The sequence below is a fragment of the Gavialis gangeticus genome, unplaced genomic scaffold (genome assembly GCF_001723915.1).
Source record: "Gavialis gangeticus isolate Ggan-Ray unplaced genomic scaffold, GavGan_comp1, whole genome shotgun sequence".
Classification (NCBI taxonomy): domain Eukaryota; kingdom Metazoa; phylum Chordata; order Crocodylia; family Gavialidae; genus Gavialis; species Gavialis gangeticus.
This window is the reverse complement of record NW_017729003.1, coordinates 21,825,729-21,839,934: the sequence shown is the minus strand read 5'-3', so window position 1 is coordinate 21,839,934 and position 14,206 is coordinate 21,825,729. Positions and strand designations below refer to the sequence as shown.

The window sequence follows — 14,206 nt, the reverse complement described above, 5'->3', positions numbered from 1 at the left end:
TCTTTATATTAGACATATACAAGCAGGTCCTGTCAGATCCGCAGCGGAGCCGGGCAGCCTTTGTGCCCATCAAAAATGGAAGGGTAACCCTGTGCATCCCCCGGGCGGCTTTCCAGGAATGAAACCAAGTTCCAGAGCAGGCAGCAGCGTTGCAAGATTTTTGCGGGCTTTCGATCCCAATTTTGTCTTGATCTATTCGACTCTGTCCTCCGCTCCGGCTCAACCCCCACCCACCTTGCCAATTTGATCGGGGAGCAATCGGGCGGAACCCCAACCCCGATTCCACTTGGCTGGGAAACTGGGGGTCAGGAGAAATATTGAGCTGCCTTTTCTATCATTTTGGGGAAGCCGGAGAGGCGCGGTTGGGGTTTTATATTGAGGCTCCGGGCTGGCTGGTAGAGGAGAGAGCTTTCCCCTGCCAGGACCTGATGCAATCCATTCAAGCCAACAAGTTTGGAGAGAATGTTGAGTTCAATCAATTCAGAACGTCGAGATGGAGCCCAACTCGGTCCAGGTATCGTCTGCTCCGCGCCCCCCGCCCCCGCCCCGGGGCCCCGCCAGCCTCGCATGGCCCCCACAAACTTTCCAACAAACTTTGCCCCTCTGCACCCCCAAAAGGCATCCCCCCGCTTTTTAAATTCCTCCACTGATCACACGAATTGGTATTATCATAAGGTGATGATGATTTTTTTTCCTAGAGATCTTTACTCCTCATCCTGGGAGATCATATTCCCGCCTCTAGTCCATGTATGATCTAGCTGAGTGTCTCTAGCATTTTTTAATTATGATGATATCCTATTTCTTTTATTGATTTGATTTTTCTTTTTTTCCCCCCTGCAGTGGGTCGGTTCTCCGTGTGGTTTGCACGGACCTTACATTTTCTACAAGGCTTTTCAGTTCCACCTTGAAGGCAGACCAAGAATTTTGTCCCTTGGCGACTTTTTCTTTGTAAGATGTAAGCCAGAGGATCCGATTTGCATAGCGGAGCTCCAGCTGTTGTGGGAAGAGAGGACTAGCAGGCAACTTTTATCCAGCTCCAAACTTTATTTTCTCCCAGAAGATACTCCCCAGGGCAGAAATAGTGACCACGGCGAGGTGGTAAACATATCTCTCTCTGTATGTGTGTGTCTGTGTCTGTGTCTCTGCGTGAGACTGGATTTTTTTCCCCCTGCTTGTAATGTTTATTAAAGGACAGGATTGAAATGTTCTCTTCTGCAGACAACGTGAAGCATGTTAAAGGGGTAGTGCCACTACCAGGGACTCGAGCTGCTTCCCATTGTAAGAGTTTGCAAGGCAGCTTCACACGCAGGGGGTGCGATTCATCCGGGGGGTGGGGGGGCGTTCAGCAAAGATTAAATAACTTGTTTGGGGGTGGGGGATTATTTTTAATGATCTCTTTTTACCCCTTGCTGCTGCTTGAACGTCACATGCTTTGCTCTGTGTGTGTGTGTGTGTGTGTGTGTGTGTGTGTGTGTGTGTGTGTTTTTATCCCTCCTCATTTCAGTGCTTGGTCTGGGATTTTTTTTTCTTGTGGATTTAGATATTGTTCACATTTTTTAGTATGCGATATGTTTAAGAGGGCGGAAATTACGAAATGGAGGCTGAGTGAGATCAAAAGCTATTGAGCTGGCAAAGACGTGTTGAATAAAGTGATAAATGACAGGTACTGGAATAATACATTCAAATAACTTGCAGATATGCCTGGGCGTATTTCAAAGCACTCATGTAACCAGCACAAACACGTTAAGCATTAACAACTATCTTTTCCAATACATTCCGCTTGATGTGCTAGTTTAAAATTACTATGAAAAAGTGGACATTTTCCAGGTTAATGCTGAAATCGAGCCTTGTATCGTTTCCCTGACTTGCACCCGAGAGAGACCCTGGTGCCTTGCACCTGGGAAAGTTTGATTAGAAGTGCCCCAGAAGTGCAAAGCCAAGGGACATCAGATCGCCTGGAGCCCAGAGACTGCGTTTACAGTGTATTCTTCCAGCTCTGTAATTTCATGTATGACCGCAATTCTGCTGGCTACTCCAGTCAGCTGACTGCACTGTGTTACTGAGGAACTATTTTTGTGTGCTGTACAAACAGCGCTATGTTTATGCGGGGAGATGGGCAGTCCAGAAACGATCAGAAGAGCCAGATGTGGCTGCAACAATATTTCAGTGCAAACATGGGGGGCTGGAAGCCTTCCTCCTTTCCACAGTAAGCCCCCATACAATCTGAGCTGCCAGTTCCTTCAACACTCCGTAGTCTTATGGAGTTAATTGTAGTGGTTTTTTTTCTCAACCCCCCCTTCCCCCAGAAGTATCAAGTTGCCCATTCGTATTACAGCTCCTTAATTAGCGTAGCCTGTCAAACATTTGCCTTGGATGCTGCTTCTTCTGAAACAAGTCCCTAGTTCTTGATGTCCTACTTTTTTGAAAATTGTCCATCTTTCCTGATGTCAGAGTTGACATTTTGGAGCATGGAGAGGTTATTGAAAAATACGAACAGGTTGACCTCTCCTGTGCTGAGAGCTCCTCTGTCCCCTCCCCCTGTCCAACTTTCCTGTGCAGCTGTCTCTCTTCCCCTCCCCCTCCCCCTCCCTACTTCTTATTATTTGCTTTTCAAATTTATTACTTCAACATGGTCTGTGATCTGGAAAAGGGAAGGATTACATATCCAGAAAAGACTACAAAAATAATAGACATTCTCCTAAACCAGACAGGAAATCGTAGAGGATTGTATTAGATATTTTGTGGGAAGTTCTTTCGACAATATAGTTGAATGTGCATTTTTTTTAATTCCCCTCTGTCACAGTGTCATTTGCCCACTCTGCTTGCAATTTCAAGTGGGAACCCTTTTTTAAGAATAAAGAGATGACAGTGAAGAATAGATGCTTTAAAATTGCTGGTGATTAATATTTAACAGCAAAAGTTGCATGTATATGAGTGCTTTATATGCAAGAGTTTTGAAAGGGAGGGAGTGAGGAAGGGGACAAATCATTTTAATATGCCTTAATGATCAGCTCATGTTACTCTGGTATGAACATCAGAGAAAATTAATCCTACCATTATAAGGAAGAACATTCCCTCTATACAGTAATTCTCAGCTGCATGTACATTCCTAATAACATGCATGATTTGATTTAAAAAAAAATACAAACACTGTTAGTAATTAGCTGAATGATTATACTTGTATATTTCATTGGGGCTTTAAGTGATGTCATTTTGAATTATTCAACCATATGAAAACAATTTTCGTTTGAGATAATGGCATGCCTTTAAATTATGCAAATGATTCTTGCATTGTATAGAATAATTATGACAAATGCAAAGCAGGTAGAAAGTTTCCTAATACAGTTCTGTTTTACACCCGGGTGATGTCATTTCCCCTCTGGCCTAAGTTAGTCATTCATTAGCAGAGTAGCAGCAGCAGAAACAGCAACAGCGATACTTCTTTGGCAGACAGCCTACAGAAACTAGTATTGAGAGCCAGGGCCTAGAGAGGGCAACCTAACACTCCCATTAAGAAATGTACTTTGTTTTCACTTACTCCATTAACTTGTTTATATACATTGAAATGATTTTTTATCATCGATTTTAAAAAGGTTTGAATGATAAAAATGTTGTTCAGAAACACGTAGCTAAAAGACAAAAGGCTTTGTGCAGATTGGCACTTGGTTACTTAAAGAAAACATTTTTCATTCTTTACTAACATATAAAACAATAATTTCAAGTACCTAAGCCTGAGTAATAATTCTTCTATGTAAATGACATTGATATCTGTTCCTAAAGCATAAGCAGAGCTGGGTTTGGATCCAAGATGTTTTGTAATCCTTTGCCTATTTTCTCTATATAGAAATGCAGTTCTTGAGTTACAGGTAATTTATAATTATAGTGAAGACATTCTTCTTGGCTATGGTTTTAAACTCCTCCATTTGCATTGAAGAAAACAGGGATAGAGTGAGATTGAGCTTTTATGTGTATTGTAAATCTGCTGTGTCAAAGGTTTTCTGTGATGTCAAAGGTCAACAGAGGCACTTGCTGTGAGTAAAATTGTTGATTAGCAGAGCAACTGGTCTTATCCCAGACTTTTGATCAAGCCAGTGAGAGGTTTAACCATTGTCACTGGCAGATATCTTTACTGGTCTGATGATTAGTAGTACCAGCTTTTTGTAAATGTTGTGTTCTCACTATCAATGAATAATTTCTCACAGTTGTGGTATTCAGTCAGTGACTGCTCACAAGGGGAAATAACAAAGTAGGTGTGTAATGGTTCTGTTACTCAAAAATTTCTGATGGCATGTTTTATCTGGTTGCCAAATGTCTGAGCTAATCAGAGATAAGTGTAAATATAAGTCTTTTTATAGCCAGTCGAATTCATCATCCATATTTAAAAATAACCCTCTGTGCTGTTAAAACTGGATGTCACTGTGCACTTGAGCCTCAGTCCAGGAAAACACTTATAAGTACATGCTTAATTTTAAGCATGTGTGTTGTACTACTGCAGGTGCTTCTCATTGTCTTAAAATTCACTATATGCCTAAAAGGCACATCAGAGTTCCTTCAGACCATTAAGCAAACAAAAGTGAAGTTGAGATTGAGCACCCATCAAGTGCAGGATCAGGATCTTAATGGGTTTAAAGTGCAGGTATTAATGACACAAAATTAACCAAACAACACAGAGTTGAACACATGGAACCCCATTTATATGCATGGAAATAAGAATAGAACAGGGCCCTGTCAGGGTTATGTTAATTTATGCCAAGGGTGACTCTTGTTTACTTAGTAAAAATTACCCATTTATTTTGAGAGGAGTCAACATTCCCAAAGACACAGTTTTCCAGCATTGCCATGAAATCCAGCTCACAAGCACTCCCTGTAGGTCTGAATTCTAGGACGCTGCCTTTCCTATTGAGGTGCCAGATGTGGTGAGAGCTCAGCTGAATATCATCTATCTCCCCTGTAGAGGAGCTGTGCTCTCATTCAGAAGGATGAAATTGTAGTACCTTCCCTTCAGCATGCAAAAAAGCCATGGGAGGGCCAACATTAGACAGAAAGGAGGGATGTGGTGCTCCCACTCATTTAATGGGGCAGGAAAGTGAGGTTTGCCTTCTGGTGTAGTAAAAGTTGTTTTCATTCTCCAGGTCTGTGGGTGTCCTAGGGTCCATAAGGAAAGGCTTTAGATCCAGAGGGTGGTCCATGACTCATGCTCAGGGCCACCTTAAACTGCCTCCACTGCCTAATTTTGGGCTTGGGTGTATACTGAGCAGCAGCAGGAGGGCAGAATGCACTTCTCAGTGTTGCCACTGGAGCAACACAGGATGTCCTCAAAGTTCCCTTCAGGAGTTATGTTATCACAAGCTCTTAAGCCTCCTCTGTCCCACTACTGTTACTTTACAGCCTGGTCCAGCACAGCCCTTAAGCACATACTCAACTACTACCATTATGAATACCCACGCAGTTGTCTAGTTGAATATCATGCTCAAAGTGAAGTGCATGCTCCAGTACTTCTCCAACCCTGTACTTTAAAAAGAGTTGGGTGCACCAGTTGGGAACTAACATAAGATAATGCTGCCAGGTTGATGTAATTTTATGGGGCATCAGGATGGAAGGGTCCCAATGGGTTTGCTGAGAACTGATGCCATATGAGCAGCCCTCCTGTTTTCTCAAACCCCTTCCTCCCACCAAATCCACAGGCACCTCCCCATCTGGCCCCCAGCTCAATCCACCCAACCCAGTCAGCACAAAGCTCCAAACCCATGAGCTCATATACTGTAGACTCAGAGAAAATGGGGGTTGATGCTGTACCAACTTATAACCACCCCACTCAGCAACCCACAGCACTGTAGCTGAGGTTTCCCATAGATTTTCTGCTCATTTAATCCTCTTCATTGCAATAAGCTGAGGGGGCAATATGACTCTATAAAACTACTGACCTTTGCTGAAGCAATTCTGAAATGGAATGCTTGTTAGCAACTTGTATTTTCATGTTTTTAAAACTGTCAGCACTAATTAGGCTATACTTTAAAAAACATATCAAAATCAGTGCTCATTAAATCTAGGGATGGTATTTGATATGAAGTGTACACTCTAAAAAATTAATTTACTTAGGATGACATGTCATTCTTTTAACTACGTTGTTATTAATTTTACTTGCTTGGCTTATCCTATTAGCGATAAAATGCTTTAAGTGCATTTATGAAAATCTAGTTTGAATCAATGTTTATTTCAAGTAAATCTATTTTACTGTGTTCTAGAATGATCTTGTCCCCCTCTTACTCACACAAGTAATCCTTAGTCATATGAGTAATCTTCATAAGTAAGAGCTGCTCACACAAGTAAGGGGAACAGGACATGTTCACTGTAATTTTTTTACCAGGAAATAATTTGTTTTTATAAATTAATATTTGTTTTTTTTAATTCGCCTCCATAAAATGTGTAATGTGTAATAACCAGAGTCAGAATGTTTAGAAGAGCAGCATATTCCTAGTTCATTCATTCATTTAGGAGCCTGTTCTTACAGTGTTTCTCAAGCTGGGCAGTATCGTATTCCTCAGAGAACCATACTGATGTCAAAGGGACTACTCTCCTGAGGAATGCTACTCAAGTGAATAAAGATACCCCTTAATCTGGCCCCTAAATATTTGTTGCAGTCCCACATACATGGTCATGTATTTCTACCTTTCTTGAGAAATCCGCCACTCTGCTTGCACAGTAATAGATTTTTCAAGATATGTAGGGATTTGTGCCCTCTTATTTGAAATTAGAATTGAGTCCTTTCCTTAGATTCCAAAATGTGTATCTTATACCCAGGTCTATCAACATCAGTAACGACAACACAGTTCAAACATGCAGATTATGATTATTAAAGGGTGCTTTAAAAATCATGCTAATAGCATCAATTTCCAATGTACACTTGCTCAAATTAATTCAGCTTTGGAAATCAAGCACATTGTAATAGCAGTGTTAGAGATCTGACATTTGTCATAAAATATCATGGTTTTGGTAATTGCATAGCCACTCTTTATATTTTTATCTCTCTCACCACCAGTAACATGTACTGGCAAAGAAAGAGGGCAGTGACATTACTCAGGGAAGCCACATGTTGCTAGCCATTAGCCAGCAATCTGGTGTCCATGGTCACTTAAACAGATTTTTTCCCCCTTTATCTTCATTTTTCAGTGTATTCAGACTGTAAAATGCACCCACTGCTCTCTATAGTTGCTGTTCCCAGTCTGATCAGTGGCACAAAACATTAAACTCTTGTCTTTTGAGAATAATAGGCTTTACATGGTACACCCTCAAGCATGTTGAGATACTGTGCAGGCTGGAAAATAAAAATGTTCTAATTGTGTCTTTTAAATAAGCATAGGAGTGAATTAATTAGACTATATTTCGTCTTTAGTTGCTTAGTTACACAATAGTATTCCTAAGCACAAGTAAGATAAATTGGCTCTTTTTGTGCTGCTTGTCCCTTAATCATAATTACTGTATTGCTCAGGAGAGTAACACATACATAGATTTTGCATTTTTAATAATATTCAAACAATATGCGCATGATATAGAAAGTATGTTCTGGTTCAAGCTCTTATATGCTTTTATTCAGGAAGAAGTTTTACTATTATGGGAGTAATATTTGCATTAGTTGCTCAGAGATGTAGTTTTGGGAAATACATAATTGAAATATTCTTGAAATGCTTATTCTGGCCCTTTCATTTGTATTCAAAATAACAATGCCTTAAGTCTCAGAACAGTCATACATACTTGATTTAAGAGCTTTTTCTTTGTGTGTGTGTGGGTTCACACCCAGTTTTAACCCTGCAGAAACTAGACATATGTGTGATTCATAATGTCATATCAAGTTGAGCTTTTTATTTTGTAGCTAAAATGTAGCCAGAAGGTCAGAGGAACATCGGCATTTTATGGCATTAATCTGGTGACCTTAATGTTTGGCAGGCATCCATGTTTCTATGTGAAGGTGCCAGGGTTATAGATAATAAAACAGTTTGTTTTCATTTTTGGGATATTTTAGCCCTTCTGGACAATGTGTAGTCTCTCTTTCCTGGGGGGACTGCTATGGGTAAGCAAAGAACTTAATTTCTGTCTACCTTGTTTAATGTTGGCTGTAAACAATGGGCAGATTGATATAGATATTGAACAATGGAAGATTCTGGCAAGAAACCCACTGTACATGCTCAGTAGATGTATGTGAAAATTGGCTCCATTGTTCTGTTGTATGAAAAGCAAGTAAATTATTTACAGATATTTGCTAATTAAAGCACATATTGTTTTACCAGCACAATAGAACACAATACAACAAAAGAATAGACTTGCATAATTTAAACCTGCTAATGCAATGTACTCCTTGTTAAGAAAAATATAATTATGTAATCTGCAAGGAAGGCTCTTCATACTGTAAATGTAATAGGCAAAATTACAAACGAATTGTCTGTCAGCTTGCCTAAACTAAAACAACTACTTGAGATCTGTAAGCCATCTGATGGGAAAATGTTTCGTCTGAAACCTATTTTCTCCTTGGTCAGAACTTCTATCTGCACAGGCAGATATAAATTCAATTTGAACCTCCATTCAGAAAAAAATAGGAGTTGCTATAGAAATCAGAAATCTAAGTGTTTGTGCTCTTCCCTCTAAACACCTTCTCTACCTAGCCACACACCACATTTCCTAGTATCCCACAAAGACCCAGCACCACTCCACTACATATTTTATATGATTCATTTTGGAAATACTAAATCATGAAGAGGAGGCTGCATAAATAGTTATTAATACAAAAGGGACTGAATCCCTCATCCTTTTTATTATTTCACTTGTATCCTTTGTTTTGGCTCCTCACCTTGTTTTTGGTTCCTGACAGGTTGAGAAGGACATCGCGGGTCCTACTGCCTTTAGACTTTGTGTTTTGACCTTCATTAAGTTTCTAACAAATGTATAAAGTAAATACAACCCAGTATGCAAATTTAGAAAAGGGAACAACACCAGTCACCTGAATGTAATAAGATCATTATAGCTCTTAAAATAATTGTTTGAGGATTACAGAGTAAAGAGCCTGTTTTGGCCTTTCTAAATTCTAGCCTGTGTCACTTAAATTCCCATGTCATATGCATTTTCATTCAGGCTTTATTCTATTCAGTATTCCTAAGTACTTAAATGAAGAATGGTGGGCATATAAGTGTTGCTTTGATATGTGTATGTAGGATTTTACTCTTAGCACACTTGCATCTTAAGGGTGATTGATGTGTTATTAGATGCTCAGGGAGGAGAGCAAGCTGCCCAAATGCCCTCCCAATGGGCCGCATATGTCCTAGAATAGGAGTGTGTGTCAGGAAGTGGGAGGGACGTTTGTGGATGATGAACCTGAATAAGGACTTTGGATGGAAGGTGGAAATGAAAGCCTTAGCTGGCACTTAAGGCAGAGGATTGGGGATTCAGGAGATCTAGGTCTGTCACGATGGGCAAATCACTTACCCCATCTACAAAAGGAAATAGGTCCTTTATCATGTAGTTGTCAGGCTTAATTTGATAATGTTCAAAAAGTGCTTTTGATGGAAGTTGCTGCAGAGGACTAAAGGAATGTTAGCTATGGATCTAGCCAAATTTTTCTAATGTAGTGCTGCAGGTGCTACCACATTTGTAGCCCCCAAAGTTGCAGGTCTGACATCCTCTCCTGCTAGGGTCACTACACGTTACCAGTAGATGCAAAAAGGATCCACCTTGGAGTATCTTATTCTTCCTAAAAAGCAGAACTTTTCTGGAACAAAATTATAAACTGCTAATTATTGTATAGTCTTACAGTCCTGAAAGGTATTCCCCTAAGATGGCCACAATAAATAAGTGTAAATAAAGAGAAAAGGGTAGATGCCTTTTATAGTATAAAAACTGCTCAAGAACAAAATACTATAAAAAATATTCCTTATGGCTTTAGCCACTAGTAAGGTCATTGGAGAAAGGAAGGTAGGAAGGTCTTGTGGTTGTGGTTATAGGCTATGACATAGGTGCTCAAACTTTAGCCCATGGGTCAAATCAAATCCATGGAGCTCCTCATGGCTCTAGTAGTTTGGCAGTGGGGAAGTGGAGGCAGCATTAATTGTCATGGCTTTCAGAGCCATGGCAATTAATGCTGCCAATGCTTCCCTGCCACCAAATTTCCAGACCTGTGCGGAGCCTTGAATGCCAGGTGATGCAGCCCCAGATTGGATCATGCTAGCATGTGGGATGCTCCAGGGCTGAATCTGGTGTACAGGGCCAGGCCAGTACATGGGGTTGTTCTAAGCCTGCATGCAGTGTGTGGGCCTGGGACACAAGAGGAACCTGCATGCACCCAATTTTTCACAGATTTCAGCTTGTATGAACATGAACCTGATCCTTTAAGATGCTTCCACTCCTTTCTCCCTTCCCTTGTGCAAATACAATGCAGCTCTCCATACTAGCCAAGTGACTTAAGATGTGCACCAGATTCTAGGGGAAAGAACAACCATTTTGTGTAATTTGCATGAGGGTCATGTAGTATCACTTTTCATCCAAATCACAGAAAAATAAAAAATACATGGGGTGTAAAGAAAGAAGATAATAGAGCTCTTTATGTCTAAGTGAAATATACAGTTCTATTATCCATAGTGAATGTAGTCCATAATAGTCAAATTGTATTTTGTGCTCCTGTGGGTGAATGTGTTTTCATCAACAATGTGCAAGGTTGTAAAATATGCATCCCCAGCTATCTGCTGTGGTAAAGGTTTCAATAAAAAGACTGAAGATGTTTTCTAATGTAAATTAAACTGATCAGATAAATGACATGCAGTGTCTCTTATAATTGTCAACAACGGTTTTTACAGTATGTCTCCTGTTTCTCTAGGCCACATATTTGATGTTAGTAGATTAGTAATTCAGTAGACAGCCACGCAGGTGTTCAAATCACTCCTGACCTCCAGAATTCCTTAAATGACCCCTGGAAGCACTGAAGTGAAAATATTCTCAATTTTCCTAGTTATCAGCACCAACTGAGAATTCATGGTGTCTTGCACCTCTTTAGAATCAAGATGTGCAGTCATCCCAAGTTGTCCTATAGCAACTGCCTTCTAAGAGTTAATACTTCTTTTAAAAATAATTATTAGCTTTAAACTGATCTAAGTACCGGACCTCTTTCTTTGAATATAAGCATTCCAACCATCTGCTGAGTCAGGCAATATAGGGTACTGTGCTTTCATGTAGGCTGTAACGGTTGCTCAGACAACAGTGACATAATATTTAAGCATAATGGTTCTGAAAAAAAGTACTGTCCTTTTTTCCTGAACCTCTCTGAAAATGATAATCTGACATCTTTGTTTTAGTTAAAGCAGAATAGGAGGTGGCCTACTAGGATCAATATCTTTTTCTAAACCCTCTGCCCTCTATCTGCCTAACTTGATAGTTGAAAAGATTTTACTTTACTCTGGAGTCCTATAAATGTATTAAAATTATAGGCTGACTGAATACTAAATTTTAGTGGAACAGAAGAAAAGTGGCTGTTTTTGTAGGCAGTTATTTCAAGATTTAGACACCTTTGTGGGCAGGGAATACATTCCCAATGACTGGTCAACATGGCTAAAGGAAGCAGCTGAAAGAAACCTAATTCCAAAGAAATACTGAAATTGGTGCTTATGTCTTTCTACCACAAACCTGAGTTTTCTGTATCTGGAAAAAAAACTGTAAATGTTCCTTTCATTAAAGACTTACCATGCAATAGAGACCTTATAAACATACCATTTCAGAGCATAGTTAATACGACATAAGTTGAATTTTTCTTTTAATACTGTATGCTACTTGGGTGGTTTTTCATATTTACATGGAGATGTAATTATGGGTGACATAAATGGTATACAGCAGATTTCTTTAATCTTCTGAAGGTTTGATAGTCATATGTCGCTGTATACCTGTTTTTTATTTATTTAATATCCGTGTTCCTTTATCATATATTTTTAAGACTTTCTCCATAAATAAAGGGTTATACAAATAAGTGAACGATAATTGCTGTTCCAGTAGTTGAGAGGGATTCACTGCATTAGTGATTCTGAAATGTGTGGGTTTTCTGAGGGAGCTATACCCCCAAGAGATTATTCATTTGGCTATGCTTTAGGCCTTATAATGGTATAACATCACAGAAGGAACTCTACTATCACTATTTATTATTATTATTATTATTATGCTAACTAAACTGCTCCAAAGAAATAATTCAGTTTATTTTTTCTTCCTTCCTCCAAAGATGCAGCTTCTAGTTTAGTTTTTAACATACAAATGCATCTAGCTGATTTGGGACATGTGTCAGAGTAAAAGGTGCTATGTCAAATAAGAGATTTTACACAATGAATGCTGGGGTGCCTGACCCTGGGGGAGAAGGGTGGTTGTTTAGAAACCAAGATACTCCTGTGTGGTTGCATCAGGCTCTGGACAGTCTGTTGCCATGCAGCTGGATCAGTCCCTGGCTGGCCATTGACACCTGGTTGCATTGATTCAGCTGCATGGGAACAGAGCCCAATCCCTCTGTGCGGGGCTGGCCCAGCCACAGGATAATCTAGCCTCATGAGGCTTGGAAATATGGTTGCGGAGAAGTGGTGGCAGTGTTAATTGCTACCATTCCCCTAGTGCAAAAGTTCTGGACCCAGGAGGAGACCCGTGGGCTGGATTACATAGCTCTGAAGTCTGGATCTGGCCTGTGGGCTGGGATTTGAGTACCCCTGATAAGGAGAAGGGGGTATGAATAAAATTAATTGTTATTGTTGTTTGTTTGTATTATACTAGTCTTTAGGAGGCCTACTTCAGGCGTGGAGCCTCCTGTGCTAGGTGCTGCAACCACAGAAAAATGCTTCCTGTCCTTGGGAGCTTACAATCTAATTGTCTGTGTGAGTGGAACCCTGAGCTTGTCTGTAGTGCTACCAGAGCCCTTTAAGATCTCCCTCCCCCTCTATTTTTCAGTGTTTTTTGGTATAAGGATCCATCTTCTTGCAGTCAAAAGTACTTAAGTTCATTAGCTATTTCAGATTCTAATTTGAATTATTTAGTAGTGGAACACATCAATAGTATGATGATGGAAAAACTAGGACTTAAGTACTTCTTCAGCAGTCTCAAACAGGATAAATAGTTCTTATTGTGTTAATTAAAGCTGTGGTTTCAGGTCATTTAGTGCTTAGAACATCCAGTTCAGCTGTTCTGGTCTTATCCATTTGGGTGAAATCAGTGAAACCACTTTTATGGGTCCTTTGCCATCATGAGTAAAGGTTGCAGCAGTTGACTCTTAGCTAATACTCTCATTTCATGTGTATACCTAATGACATGAATTTACAAGGAACCTAATCCAAAGCCTGTTGAAGTCAATGAACATTTACTTTACTGGCTTTGAATGGGGCTGAAAGCAAATGGTGTTAAGGAAAAACAATCAATAGCAAGAGGGTGCATGTCTAAATTATACATCTGTGTTGAAGAGAATGCTATCCAAAACAGAAAGATATGCTTAGTTTCAGCATTAAAGCATGAAATGACTTTGCCATTAATTAGCAGAATAAATATTGTGATGTTTATTGCTTGTTCATTGTCTAGCTTGCCAAATAAGCCCAACCTGAAGAAATGTCATGGTAATATACAGAAATAGATTTCTTATTTTCCTTTGTAAAAATTAAGTCAAATGTGAAAGGTAATCATCACAAGCAGCCTAATAAGGGAACTGAGATACTTGAATAGAAGTTTGGAACCTATGTAATTTAAGTACATAGAAAAAATGCAGGGAAGTCAAAGTCAAAACCAAAACTGGGCCTAGATCTCTATCTTTATATTTCAAAGATAAAGCTAGTAGTTTGCACTTTTCTTCACTGAGTTTTCAAATGGTTACAAATAGGCTTTGAAGTTCACAGCAAATGTAAGCTGAATGTCAGACATTCACACCTCTAAGACACTATTGCATCAGCATCTAGAGCTGTAGACTCAGAAACCCCAGAAACCCTGCCCTGATCATGAAGGACATCATTACAAATTGGCATTTGTTTACATTGCTAAAATTCAAACCTGTAACTTGCTGCCACTGCAGCTCTGCCAGGAGTGGAAATTCTTGGGCAGGCAGGGTTTGGGGATTTTTCAGCACCATGCTTCCTATCCCATCATTGCTCCACCGCACAGATCATATTTGTTTACTTTATTCTTTTTTGTCATGTAGACAAAGCCAAAGTGAAGGGCT

At 39.7% G+C, this 14,206-nt stretch overlaps 1 protein-coding gene across 2 annotated transcripts in view; it reads left to right on the top strand.

The window, feature by feature from the left end:
• The first annotated feature begins 365 nt into the window (after positions 1 to 365).
• Positions 366 to 14,206, top strand: part of ARID5B (AT-rich interaction domain 5B) — a 233,704-nt gene continuing 219,863 nt past the window's right edge. Inside the window, exons 1-2 of one of the 2 annotated variants that reach the window (XM_019507895.1) lie at positions 366 to 514; positions 841 to 1,098. In XM_019507895.1, coding sequence (XP_019363440.1) covers positions 494 to 514; positions 841 to 1,098 — 279 coding nt within the window. In that variant the 5' untranslated portion in view covers positions 366 to 493. The remainder of the gene's footprint in view (positions 515 to 840; positions 1,099 to 14,206) is intronic. The other variant, XM_019507896.1, reaches the window with a different exon arrangement.